The 15,000-nt window shown below is 40.2% G+C and overlaps 1 protein-coding gene across 4 annotated transcripts in view; it reads right to left on the minus strand.

Annotated features, from left to right (window-relative positions):
* The window catches only part of PLA2G6 (phospholipase A2 group VI), a 195,658-nt gene that overhangs the window by 59,691 nt on the left and 120,967 nt on the right, over window positions 1–15,000 (minus strand). For all 4 annotated transcript variants that reach the window (XM_053721249.1, XM_053721251.1, XM_053721252.1 and 1 more), the window contains 2 exons: window positions 14,294–14,384; window positions 13,906–14,069 (listed from right to left, as the gene is read on the minus strand). In XM_053721249.1, the coding sequence (XP_053577224.1) occupies window positions 13,906–14,069; window positions 14,294–14,384 (255 nt within the window). The remainder of the gene's footprint in view (window positions 1–13,905; window positions 14,070–14,293; window positions 14,385–15,000) is intronic.

Here is a 15,000-nt window from a genome sequence, read left to right on the forward strand (position 1 = left end):
GGGACTATATGGCCAGCTTTGCTGGGACTCTTTGCCATTTCCTGTTGGGGAAGAGATATCCCACAAGTAAGGATGACGCCGTGGACCGGACACACCAATGTTGGAGAAATGTCGATAATACCTAAATATCTTTACTTGTTCCAAACATTACCCATTTTTATACCTCATCATTTTTATATTACACAACAAAAAATAATGGAATCATTCATATGCCATAATAAGCCCAGAGTAGCAAGAAAAAAAAAATCTATACTTTACTAGAGAGGAAGGTGGGCTAAATGTACCGATTTTCAAAAACTATTACTATGCGGCTCACTTAGCCTGTATAGTATCATTGACTCATAATAGTCCATTAAAACCATGAGTTCAGATGGAATCCCAGATTGCAGAGGTACCAAATTAATCCAATCTCCGCAGGTTATTAAAGAAACATAGGCCGCGACAAATTGATAACAACAAGCTAATCAAAGCTATTGTAGATGTTTGGGATATGGCACTTAAGGAACATAGAGATCTTTCAACTAACATATCACCATTATCTCCCTTATTTAACAATCCTTACCTCTTTCCAACTCACACGGGGGGTTTGTCTAACTCCCCTAATATACACTCAAATATCCTTATACGCATATACTAGGAGATAGGACCACCTTTTGACAAATGGTTCTTCTACCTTCAAACCAGACATTCAATGTCTAGTAAGCAAAAAATAGAGCTTTGGAGAAAATATGTACAACATACACTATAACTAAATCTCATACTTCCCTCATTTATAAATTACTAAACAAAAAATTCCCTATATTTACACCGTCTTACATAAAACAATGGGAACATGTTTTACATACAGAATATACAGAAGCACAATGGTGCCAATCATTCATCTCAACCAAAAAATTCTCAAGCTCACCAACTCTAGCACAACTAAACTATAAGATTCTATCACGATGGTATCTTACACCTCACAGACTCAATAATATTTTTTCAAAAGCATCCCCCCTATGCTGGAGACATTGCGGCGAAATAGGGAACATGACACACATCATGTGGTCATGCCCTAAGTTAAAACCATTCTGGGACCAGATTTCTGAATACATAAATAGCAAACTAGAACTTGACATTACACTTGATCCCACTGTGGTTCTGTTGAACCAAATTCCCCAAATAAGCAAAGGAAAACTATTATCCTGCATGCTAAACTGTGCAAAAAACGTAATTTATGCTTACCTGATAAATTCCTTTCTTCTGTTGTGTGATCAGTCCACGGGTCATCATTACTTCTGGGATATAACTCCTCCCCAACAGGAAATGCAAGAGGATTCACCCAGCAGAGCTGATATAGCTCCTCCCCTCTACGTCAGTCCCAGTCATTCGACCAAGAATCAACGAGAAAGGAGTAACCAAGGGTGAAGTGGTGACTGGAGTATAATTTAAAAGATATTTACCTGCCTTAAAAACAGGGCGGGCCGTGGACTGATCACACAACAGAAGAAAGGAATTTATCAGGTAAGCATAAATTACGTTTTCTTCTGTTATGTGTGATCAGTCCACGGGTCATCATTACTTCTGGGATACCAATACCAAAGCAAAAGTACACGGATGACGGGAGGGATAGGCAGGCTCATTATACAGAAGGAACCACTGCCTGAAGAACCTTTCTCCCAAAAATAGCCTCCGAAGAAGCAAAAGTGTCAAATTTGTAAAATTTGGAAAAAGTATGAAGCGAAGACCAAGTTGCAGCCTTGCAAATCTGTTCAACAGAGGCCTCATTCTTAAAGGCCCAAGTGGAAGCCACAGCTCTAGTGGAGTGAGCTGTAATTCTTTCAGGAGGCTGCTGTCCAGCAGTCTCATAGGCTAAACGTATTATGCTACGAAGCCAAAACGAGAGAGAGGTAGTAGAAGCTTTTTGACCTCTCCTCTGTCCAGAATAAACGACAAACAGGGAAGAAGTTTGGCGAAAATCTTTAGTTGCCTGCAAGTAGAACTTGAGGGCACGAACTACATCCAGATTGTGTAGAAGACGTTCCTTCTTTGAAGAAGGATTTGGACACAAGGATGGAACGACAATCTCTTGATTGATATTCCTGTTAGTAACTACCTTAGGTAAGAACCCAGGTTTAGTACGCAGAACTACCTTATCTGAGTGAAAAATCAGATAAGGAGAATCACAATGTAATGCTGATAACTCAGAGACTCTACGAGCCGAGGAAATAGCCATTAAAAACAGAACTTTCCAAGATAACAATTTTATATCAATGGAATGAAGGGGTTCAAATGGAACACCTTGTAAAACGTTAAGAACTAAGTTTAAACTCCATGGCGGAGCAACGGCTTTAAACACAGGCTTGATCCTAGCTAAAGCCTGACTAAAGGCCTGGACGTCTGGATTTTCTGACAGACGCCTGTGTAACAAGATGGACAGAGCTGAAATCTGTCCCTTTAATGAACTAGCCGATAAACCCTTTTCTAAACCTTCTTGTAGAAAAGACAATATCCTAGGGATCCTAACCTTACTCCAGGAGTAACGTTTGGATTTGCACCAGTATAGGTATTTACGCCATATTTTATGGTAAATCTTTCTGGTAACAGGCTTCCTAGCCTGGATCAGGGTATCAATAACCGACTCAGAAAAACCACGCTTTGATAAAATCAAGCGTTCAATTTCCAAGCAGTCAGTTTCAGAGAAGTTAGATTTTGATGTTTGAATGGACCCTGTATCAGAAGGTCCTGTCTTAGAGGTAGAGACCAAGGTGGACAGGATGACATGTCCACTAGATCTGTATACCAAGTCCTGCGTGGCCATGCAGGTGCTATTAGAATCACTGATGCTCTCTCCTGTTTGATTTTCGCAATCAATCGAGGAAGCAGCGGGAAGGGTGGAAACACATAAGCCATCCCGAAGTTCCAAGGTGCTGTCAAAGCATCTATCAGAACCGCTCCCGGATCCCTGGATCTGGACCCGTAGTGAGGAAGTTTGGCGTTCTGGCGAGACGCCATGAGATCTATCTCTGGTTTGCCCCAACGTCGAAGTATTTGGGCAAAGATCTCCGGATGAAGTTCCCACTCTCCCGGATGAAAAGTCTGGCGACTCAAGAAATCCGCCTCCCAGTTCTCCACTCCCGGGATGTGGATTGCTGACAGGTGGCAAGAGTGAGACTCTGCCCAGCGAATTATCTTTGATACTTCCATCATTGCTAGGGAGCTTCTTGTCCCTCCCTGATGGTTGATGTAAGCTACAGTCGTGATATTGTCCGACTGAAACCTGATGAACCCCTGAGTTGTTAATTGGGGCCAAGCCAGAAGGGCATTGAGAACTGCCCTCAATTCCAGAATGTTTATTGGAAGGAGACTCTCCTCCTGATTCCATAATCCCTGAGTCTTCAGAGAATTCCAGACAGCGCCCCAACCTAGCAGGCTGGCGTCTGTTGTTACGATTGTCCAGTCTGGCCTGCTGAATGGCATCCCCCTGGACAGGTGTGGCCGATAAAGCCACCATAGAAGAGAATTTCTGGTCTCTTGATTCAGATTCAGGGTAGGGGACAAATCTGAGTAATCCCCATTCCACTGACTTAGCATGCACAATTGCAGCGGTCTGAGGTGTAGGCGTGCAAAAGGTACTATGTCCATTGCCGCTACCATTAAGCCGATCACCTCCATGCATTGAGCTACTGACGGGTGTTGAATGGAATGAAGGACACGACATGCATCTTGAAGCTTTGTTAACCTGTCTTCTGTCAGGTAAATCTTCATTTCTACAGAATCTATAAGAGTCCCCAAGAATGGAACTCTTGTGAGAGGAAAAAGAGAACTCTTCTTTTCGTTCACTTTCCATCCATGCGACCTTAGAAATGCCAGAACTAACTCTGTATGAGACTTGGCAGTTTGAAAGCTTGAAGCTTGTATTAGAATGTCGTCTAGGTACGGAGCTACCGAAATCCCTCGCGGTCTTAGTACCGCCAGAAGGGCACCCAGAACCTTTGTGAAGATTCTTGGGGCCGTAGCCAATCCGAATGGAAGAGCTACAAACTGGTAGTGCCTGTCTAGGAAGGCAAACCGTAGATACCGTTGATGATCTTTGTGAATCGGTATGTGAAGATAAGCATCTTTTAAATCCACTGTGGTCATGTACTGACCCCTTTGGATCATAGGTAAGATTGTCCGAATAGTTTCCATTTTGAACGATGGAACTCTTAGGAATTTGTTTAGAATCTTTAAATCTAAGATTGGCCTGAAAGTTCCCTCTTTTTTGGGAACCACAAACAGGTTTGAGTAGAACCCTTGTCCTTGTTCCGACCGCGGAACTGGATGGATCACTCCCATTAATAACAGATCTTGTACACAGCGTAGAAACGCTTCTTTCTTTATCTGGTTTGTTGACAACCTTGACAGATGAAATCTCCCTTTTGGGGGAGATAATTTGAAGTCTAGAAGGTATCCCTGAGATATGATCTCCAGCGCCCAGGGATCCTGAACATCTCTTGCCCAGGCCTGGGCGAAGAGAGAAAGTCTGCCCCCCACTAGATCCGGTCCCGGATCGGGGGCTCTCGGTTCATGCTGTCTTTGGGGCAGCAGCAGGTTTCCTGGCCTGTTTGCCCTTATTCCAGGACTGGTTAGGTTTCCAGCCTTGCCTGTAACGAGCAACAGCTCCTTCCTGTTTTGGTGCAGTGGAGGTTGACGCTGCTCCTGTTTTGAAATTCCGAAAGGGACGAAAATTAGACTGTCTAGCCTTAGCTTTGGCTTTGTCTTGAGGTAGGGCGTGGCCCTTACCTCCTGTAATGTCAGCGATAATTTCTTTCAAACCGGGCCCAAATAAAGACTGCCCCTTGAAAGGTATATTAAGTAATTTGGACTTAGAAGTAACATCAGCTGACCAGGATTTTAGCCACAGTGCTCTACGTGCCTGTATGGCGAATCCAGAGTTCTTAGCCGTAAGTTTGGTTAAATGTACTACGGCCTCCGAAATGAATGAATTAGCTAGTTTAAGGACTCTAAGCCTGTCCATAATGTCGTCTAGCGTAGATGAACTAAGGTTCTCTTCCAGAGACTCAATCCAAAATGCTGCCGCAGCCGTAATCGGCGCGATACATGCAAGGGGTTGCAATATAAAACCTTGTTGAACAAACATTTTCTTAAGGTAACCCTCTAATTTTTTATCCATTGGATCTGAAAAAGCACAGCTATCCTCCACCGGGATAGTGGTACGCTTAGCTAAAGTAGAAACTGCTCCCTCCACCTTAGGGACCGTTTGCCATAAGTCCCGAGTGGTGGCGTCTATTGGAAACATCTTTCTAAATATTGGAGGGGGTGAGAACGGCACACCGGGTCTATCCCACTCCTTAGTAACAATTTCAGTTAATCTCTTAGGTATAGGAAAAACGTCAGTACTCGCCGGTACCGCAAAGTATTTATCCAACCTACACAGTTTCTCTGGTATTGCAACGGTGTTACAATCATTGAGAGCTGCTAAGACCTCCCCTAGTAAAACACGGAGGTTCTCCAATTTAAATTTAAAATTTGAAATATCTGAATCCAATCTGTTTGGATCAGAACCGTCACCCACAGAATGAAGCTCTCCGTCCTCATGCTCTGCAAGCTGTGACGCAGTATCAGACATGGCCCTAGTATTGTCAGCGCACTCTGTTCTCACCCCAGAGTGATCACGCTTGCCTCTTAGTTCTGGTAATTTAGACAAAACTTCAGTCATAACAGTAGCCATATCATGTAATGTTATCTGTAATGGCCGCCCAGATGTATTAGGCGCCATAATATCACGCACCTCCCGGGCGGGAGATGCAGGTACTGCCGCGTGAGGCGAGTTAGTCGGCATAACTCTCCCCTCGCAGTTTGGTGAAATTTGTTCACATTGTACAGATTGACTTTTATTTAAAGTAGCATCAATACAGTTAGTACATAAATTTCTATTGGGCTCCACCTTGGCATTGGAACAAATGACACAGATATCTTCCTCTGAGTCAGACATGTTTAACACACTAGCAATAACTTGCAACCTGGTTATAATCTTTTTTAGCAAAAACGTACTGTGCCTCAAAGAGGTACTTAAACGATTAAATGACAGTTGAGATAATGAACTGAAAAACAGTTATAGCATCAACTTTAAAATAACACAACTTTTAGCAAAGGTTTGTTCCCATTAGTAAATAACAATAACTAAATTTGATATAAAAAATTATAGAGTAACGTTTTTATTCACAGTCAATATAAAATTCTCACAGCTCTGCTGAGAGAATGTACCTCCCTTCAAAGAAGTTTGAAGACCCCTGAGATCTGACAGTGAACCGGATCATGCAGGAAATATAATAGTAGCTGACTGGAAATTTTTGATGCGTAGCAAAAGAGCGCCAAAAACGGCCCCTCCCTCTCACACACAGCAGTGAGGAGAAACGAAACTGTCACAATTTAAAGCAGACAACTGCCAAGTGGAAAATAATGCCCAAACATTTATTCACTCAGTACCTCAGCAATGTAAACGATTCTACATTCCAGCAAAAACGTTTAACATGATAATACTTATTAAAAGGATTAGTGACCTTTAACAGAGTAGTTCCGGTGAAATACCATTCCCAGAATACTGAAGTGTATACATACATGTCATTATAGCGGTATAGCAGGATTTTCTCATCAATTCCATTCAGAAAATAAAAACTGCTACATACCTCAATGCAGATTCATCTGCCCGCTGTCCCCTGATCTGAAGCCTTTACCTCCCTCAGATGGCCGAGAACAGCAATATGATCTTAACTACTCCGGTTAAAATCATAGTAAAAAAACTCTGGTAGATTCTTCTTCAAACTCTGCCAGAGAAGTAATAACACGCTCCGGTGCTATTGTAAAATAACAAACTTTTGATTGAAGTCATAAAAACTAAGTATAATCACCATAGTCCTCTCACACATCCTATCTAGTCGTTGGGTGCAAGAGAATGACTGGGACTGACGTAGAGGGGAGGAGCTATATCAGCTCTGCTGGGTGAATCCTCTTGCATTTCCTGTTGGGGAGGAGTTATATCCCAGAAGTAATGATGACCCGTGGACTGATCACACATAACAGAAGAAAGATTAAATTCCCAGGTTATGAAAAAAACAGGAAATCCCAAGCCTTTCACAGTGGGTATCAGAGGTAAATTTGGTTTTAAAATGGGAAAAAAATTCACTATAGCTTTCTGGGGAAAACATGAATTTATCAGGTAAGTTTTTACATAAATTATTTCTTTCATATTGGCAAGAGTCCATGAGCTAGTGACGTATGGGATATACAATCCTACAAGGAGGGGCAAAGTTTCCCAAACCTCAAAATGCCTATAAATACACCCCTCACCACACCCACAATTCAGTTTAACGAATAGCCAAGTAGTGGGGTGATAAAGAAAGGAGTAAAAAGCATCAAAGGAATTTGGAAATAATTGTGCTTTATATAAAAAAATCATAACCACCAAAAAAAGGGTGGGACTCATGGACTCTTGCCAATATGAAAGAAATTAATTTATCAGGTAAGTTCTTACATAAATTATGTTTTCTTTCATGTAATTGGCAAGAGTCCATGAGCTAATGACGTATGGAATATAAAATACCCAAGATGTGAAACTCCACGCAAGAGTCACTAGAAAGGGAGGGATAAAAAATAAAATACAGCCATTTTCCGCTGAAAAAATAATCCACAACCCAAAGTATAAGTTTATTCTTTAGTGATAAGAAAAACTTAAAACATCAGCAGAAGAATCAAACTGAAACAGCTGCCTGAAGAACTTTTCTACCAAAAACTGCTTCTGAAGAAGCAAATTACATCAAAATGGTAGAATTTAGTAAATGTATGCAAAGAAGACCAAGTTGCTGCTTTGCAAATCTGATCAACAAGCTTCATTCTTAAAAGCCCACGAAGTGGAGACTGACCTAGTAGAATGAGCTGTAATTCTTTGAGGCGGGATCTTACCCGACTCCAAATAAGCTTGACGAATCAAAAGCTTTAACCAAGAAGCCAAGTAAATAGCAGTAGCTTTCTGACCTTTCCTAGGACCAGAAAATAAAACGAATAGACTAGAAGTCTTTCTGAAAACTTTAGTAGCTTCAACATAATATTTCAAAGCTCTTACCACATCCAAAGATTGTAAGGATCTTTCCAAAGAATTCTTTGGATTAGGACACAAGAAAGGGACAACAATTTCTCTACTAATGTTGTTAGAATTCACAACCTTAGGTAAAAATTGAAAAGAAGTCCGCAAAACCGCCTTATCCTGATGAAAAATCAGAAAAGGAGATTCACAAGAAAGAGCAGATAGCTCAGAAACTCTTCTAGCAGAAGAGATAGCCAAAAGGAACAACACTTTCCAAGAAAGTAGTTTAATGCCCAAAGAATGCATAGGCTCAAATAGAGGAGCCTGTAATGCCTTCAAAACCAAATTGAGACTCCAAGGAGGAGAAATCGATTTAATGACAGTATTCTGTTTTCATTTACTGATTTGCAAGATGACTGCCCAATGCCTTATGATGTAAAGTTAAACATGCAATCCAACTAAGAACTAAAATAGCATTTAAAGATGAACATATGAATATATGGACAGAACAGACAGGCTTAATTCGAACTAAAGCCTGTACAAAACAGTGAATATCAGGAAGTTTAGCAATCTTTCTGTGAAATAAAACTGAAAGAGCAGAGATTTGTCCCTTCAAGGAACTTGCAGACAAACCTTTATCCAAACCATACTGAAAAAAATAAAAAAATTCTAGGAATTCTAAAAGAATGCCAAGAAAATTTATGAGAAGAACACGATGAAATGTAAGCCTTCCAAACTCGATAGTAAATCTTCCTGGAAACAGATTTACGAGCTTGTAACATAATATTAATCACTGAGTCAGAGAAACCTCTATGACTTAGTACTAAGCGTTCATTTTCCATACCTTCAAATGTAATGATTTGAGATCCTGATGGAAAAATGGACCTTGAGACAGTAGGTCTAGCCTAAACGGAAGTGGCCAAGGTTGGCAACTGGACATCCGAACAAGATCCGCATACCAAAACCTGTGTGGCCATGCTGGAGCCACCAGCAACACAAACGATTGTTCCATGATAATTTTGGAAATCACTCTTGGAAGAAGAACTAGAGGCGGGAAGATGTAAGCAGGATGATAATTCCATGGAATGGTTAGCGCATCCACTGCTTCTGCCTGAACATCCCTGAACCTGGACAGGTATCTGGGAAGTTTCTTGTTTAGGTGAGAGGCCATCAGATCTATCTCTGGAAGACCCCACATCTGAACAATCTGAGAAAACACATCTGGATGGAGAGTCCACTCTCCCGGATGTAAAGTCTGACGACAGATAATCCGCTTCCCAATTGTCTACACCTGGGATATGCACCGCAGATATTAGACAGGAGCTGGATTCCGCCCAAGCAAGTATCCGAGATACTTCTTTCATGGCTTGAGGACTGTGAGTCCCACCTTGATGATTGACATATGCCACAGTTGTGATATTGTCTTTCTGGAAGCAAATGAACGGTTCTCTCTTCATAGGAGGCCAAAACTGAAGAGCTCTGAAAATTGCACGGAGTTCTAAAATATTGATTGGTAATCTCACCTCTTGAGATTTCCAAACCCCTTGAGCAGTCAGAGATCCGCAAACAGCTCCCCAACCCGAAAGACTTGCATCTGTAGTTATCACAGTCCAGGTTGGTCGTACAAAAGAAGCCCCTTGAACTAAACGTTGGTGATTTAACCACCACGTCAGAGAGCGCGTACATTGGGATTTAAGGATATTAATTGTGATATCTTTGTATAATCCCTGCACCATTGATTTAGCATACAAAGCTGGAGAGGTCTCATGTGAAAATGAGCAAAAGGAATCGCATCCGATGCTGCAGTCATGAGGCCTAAAATTTCCATGCACAAAGCCACTGAAGGGAATGACTGAGACTGAAGGTGCCGACAAGTTGCAACCAATTTCAAGCGTCTCTTGTCTGTTAGAGACAGAGTCATGGACACTGAATCTATCTGGAAACCTAAAAAGGTGACCCTTGTCTGAGGAATCAAATAACTTTTTGGCAAATTGATCCTCCAACCATGTTTTCAAAGAAACAACACTAGTTGATTTGTGTGAGATTCTGCAGAACGTAAAGACTGAGCTAGTACCAAGATATCGTCCAAATAAGGAAACACCGCAATACCCTGTTCTCTGATTACAGAGAGTAGGGCACCTAGAACCTTTGAAAAGATTATTGGAGCTGTTGCTAGGCCAAATGGAAGAGCAACAAATTGGTAATGCTTGTCTAGAAAAGAGAATCTCAGGAACTGATAATGTTCTGGATGAATCGGAATATGAAGGTATGCATCCTGCAAGTCTATTGTAGACATATAATGTCCTTGCTGAACAAAAGGCAGACTAGTCCTTATAGTCACCATCTTGAAAGTTGGTACTCTTACATAACGATTCAACATTTTCAGATCCAGAACTGGCCTGAATGAATTTTCCTTCTTTGGGACAATGAATAACATTTGAGTAAAACCCCAAACCTTGTTCCTGAAAAGGAACTGGCATGATTACCCCTGAAGACTCCAGGTCTGAAACACACTTCAGGAAAGCCTGAGCTTTTACTGGATTTGCTGGGATACGTGAGAGAAAAAAAATCTTCTCACAGGAGGTCTTACTCTGAATCCTATTCGATACCCTTGAGAGACAATCCAAAAATCCTTGAAAAACCTTAATCTGCCCCCCACCAGCTGAGCTGGAATGAGGGACGCACCTTCATGCGGATTTAGGGGCTGACTATGGTTTCTTAAATGGCTTGGATTTATTCCACTTTGAGGAAGGCTTCCAATTGGAAACAGATTCCTTGGGGGAAGGATTAGATGATTATTGTTCCTTATTCTGACGAAAGGAACGAAAACGGTTAGAAGCCTTAGATTTGCCCTTAGGTTTTTTATCCTGAGGCAGAAAAACTCCCTTTCCCCCAGTAATAGTTGAAATAATAGAATCCAGCTTAGAACCAAATAAATTATTATCTTGGAAAGAAAGAGATAGTAATCTAGACTTAGATGTCATATCAGCATTCCAAGATTTAAGCCACAAAGCTCTTCTAGATAAAATAGGATCATGGCTCTAACATCAATTTTGATAACATCAAAAATAGCATCACAAATAAAATGATTATCATACTGCAGTAAGCTAATAATGCTAGATACATCAGAAACCTATTCTTGTTGCGCTAAATTCTCCAACCAGAAAGTTGATGCAGCTGCAACATCAGCCAAAGAAATTGCAAGTCTGAGAAGATGACCTGAATATAAATAGGATTTCCTTAGATAAGATTCAAGCTTCCTATCTAAAGGATCCTTAAAGGAAGTACTATCTTCCATAGGAATAGTGGTACGTTTAGCAAGAGTAGAAATAGCCCCATCAACTTTGGGGATTTTTCCCAAAACTCTATAGAATTTGCTGGTAAAGGATACAATTTTTTAAACCTTGAAGAAGGAATAAAAAGTAGTACCTGGCTTATTCCATTTCTTAGAAATCATATCAGAAATAGCCTCAGGAATAGGAAAAACCCCTGGAGAAACCACAGGAGGTTAAAAAACAGCATTTAAACGTTTATTAGACTTAACGTCAAGAGGACTGGTTACCTCAATATCCAAAGTAATTAACACTTCTTTTAATAAAGAACGCATATACTCTATTTTAAATAAATAAGTAGATTTGTCAGTGTCAATGTCTGAGGAAGGATCTTCTGTATCAGATAGTTCCTCATCAGAGGAGGATAAATTATTATGTTGTTGGTCATTTGAAATTTCATAAACTGAATGAGAAGTTTTAAAAGACCTTTTACGTTTATTAGAAGGTGGAAATGCAGACAAAGCCTTCTGAATAGAATCAGTAACAAATTCTTTAAAATTCATAGGTATATCATGTACATTAGAAGTTGAAGGAACTGCAACTGGCAATGTACTATTACTGATGGACACACTATCTGCATGTAAAAGTTTATCATGACAACTATTACAAATGACATTCAGAGAAATAATTTCCACAATCTTACAACAAATGCACTTAGCTTTGGTAAAACCAATGTCAGACAGCAAGGTTCCATCAGATACTTCTGAGGCAGGATCAGATTGAGACATCTTGCAAAATGTAAAAGAAAAAACAACATATAAAGCAAAATTATCAATTTCAGGAATGGGAAAAAATGCAAATAGCATAGCCCTCTGATAGAGAAAAAGGCAAGAGGCAAACATCAATGGGGTATTAAAATAATGAAAAAGTTTGGCGCCAAGTATGACGCACAACGTAACTGAAATTTTTTTGGCACCAACAATAACCGGAAATGACACACTCGCGTCACTAACGACGCAACCGTGTGTAAGGCTACGGCGTCAACTACGACCCCGGAAATGACGAAGTTGCGTCACAGACGTATTTTTCGTGCCAAAAAATTCTTGTGCCAAAAATGACGCAATAAAGTCTAGCATTTGGCGCACCCGCGGGCCTAATACCGCCCACAATTTGCAAGAAAAAAGTAGTCAATTTAGAAAAAAAGACTAAACCCCAGGTAAGAAAAAAAATTCTTAAAATGTTTATTTTCCCCAAATATGAAACTGACAGTCTGCAGAAGGAAATACATGAACCTTACTCATGGCAAATATAAGTACAATACATATATTTAGAACTTTATTTAAATGCATAAAGTGCCAAACCATAGCTGGGGTGCCTTAAGTAACAAAAAACATACTTACCAAAAGACACCCATCCACATATAGCAGATAGCCAAACCAGTATTGAAACAGTTATCAGTAGAGGTAATGGTAAATTGAGAGTATATCGTCGATCTGAAAAGGGAGGTAGGAGATGAATCTCTACGACCGATAACAGAGAACCCATGAAATAGACCCCCGTCAGGGAAATCATCGTATTCAATAAGTGATACTCCCTTCACGTCCCTCTGACATTCGCTGTACTCTGAGAGGAATCGGGCTTCAACAATGCTGAGAAGCGCATATCAACGTAGAAATCTAAGCACAAATTTACTTCACCACCTCCATAGGCGGCAAAGTTTGTAAAACTGAATTGTGGGTGTGGTGAGGGGTATATTTATAGGCATTTTGAGGTTTGGGAAACTTTGCCCCTCCTGGTAGGATTGTATATCCCATACGTCACTAGCTTATGGACTCTTGCCAATTACATGAAAGAAACAGGATTTTATATTGGATGTCATATTTATATGGGAACAAGATCCCACCAATACTACCTTAAAATCATATTACTTCTAATTTTCATTAATTAATACCCACTCTAGCTCTGACAAATGCCACAAATTGATGTATAATGACAAAGGCTTTTTAAGTAGTACTACGAATGTAATGTTTAATTCATCCAATTATTTTGCTTATCGTACCAAATCTAAACATTTGTAATGCAATGTATATTGAAAATTCTGTCAAAACAATTGAATGTTTTTATACCTTGCAGACGAATTATGTTAGTATCATTCAATGATGTTGTTGTAAACTTTCTTTAAAAATGTTCAATAAAAATATATTTTTAAAAAATCTAGAGCAGTGGCCCTTAGCACCACTGAGCAGAAAATGGTGATCAGACATGTTTTATGCCAAATAAAGCATTTTCCCCCTTCTTTCTAGGTAATTATACATGTGAATTTATATAATATTTTGTACATTTGAGTAGTATATGCTTAAACAGTAACTAATTTCCTATGTAATGTTGAACAAAAATGCGATTATAATCTTTTATTTTGAGTAAAATGTGATGTGGCCAGCCTGTGACAAACTCAGCACTATGTGACCAGCACTTCAAGTAAAAAATGTTTTACAGATTATAAATAAGTTAAGATTTGTTATTAATCAGTTTGAAGACACATTATAAATTAATCGACTCTTATCTTACCATGCACAATGGCCAAGGCCAAGATCCCTCCAGTGCTAGTCCCTGAGACCCAGTCAAAAAGTTCCCTGATGGGCCGGCCGGCAGCTTTCTCAATGGCGATCAAGAGCTGAATAAGCACCAGCCCTCGGATTCCTCCTCCATCTAGACAAAGGAGTCGGTCCCGCCTGGGGGAGAAAGAGGCGGAATGGAAATATGTCTAATTGTTACTGGTGAAGTACGTTCATTCCTGATATTTACAACAATCTATGGGAGTTTCATTAGGACGAGAACTTTCTACCCAACCAGAAATATTAACTAATTACAGCCTATTTAGCTCCAAGTCTCCAGCTCAAGAGGTTTCTATCCACCTCTGTCCTATGCTCTCTAGAGTTACAGAGGTCACACTCACTGTCTGAAACCATCTCCTGTAAAATCCACGCTGTCATTAGACACCAACATGCTGCTCAGCGCCGTCGAGACATAAACCAGGTCCTGAAAACCTTAGGAAAGAGAGGCAGAATGACAGGACTAAGGAGACCAACACATAGTAGGTGAAGACGCTTCAAAAAGGGAAAACGTTAAACAGAGGTAGGTTGGAGTTTTCATGAGGAGGTAGACAAATGAAGGTAACCAACCACTCCCAGCAAGAAGAGGAGGCTGGTCCATCAGAGAAAAAAAGAGGAATATCAAGCTTTGTAGAGAAGAGGGCAGTGAAGTCATGAAAGGACAAAGGGTAGACCCTGAGAAGGGGGACAAGAGACAGCCCTCAAAAAAGGAAATTGAAAATTTCTTGGTTAATATTAGAAATAAACAATAATAAAACAAAACAGCCACCTAATTACATTAATAAAGAGACCTGGGAGAAAACAGCAGAGGAGGATTAAAAAGGAGCAGAACTTAACGTATAAAAGGAAATCGGAGAAGCAAAGTCAGGAACCTCAATATCCCTGGGAGCTCAGGGTTTCCTAGTCTGTATTCACTAAACCTTATGGCACTAACATGCATCTAGCAGAGGCAGAATATAAGTACCAAAACAGTACTTGTAAGGTCAGCTACATTTAATAAAATAATTTTATAAACATGAAAATCTGGCTTGACTGCCAAAGAGACTGTAGC

The sequence above is a fragment of the Bombina bombina genome, chromosome 7 (genome assembly GCF_027579735.1).
Source record: "Bombina bombina isolate aBomBom1 chromosome 7, aBomBom1.pri, whole genome shotgun sequence".
Classification (NCBI taxonomy): domain Eukaryota; kingdom Metazoa; phylum Chordata; class Amphibia; order Anura; family Bombinatoridae; genus Bombina; species Bombina bombina.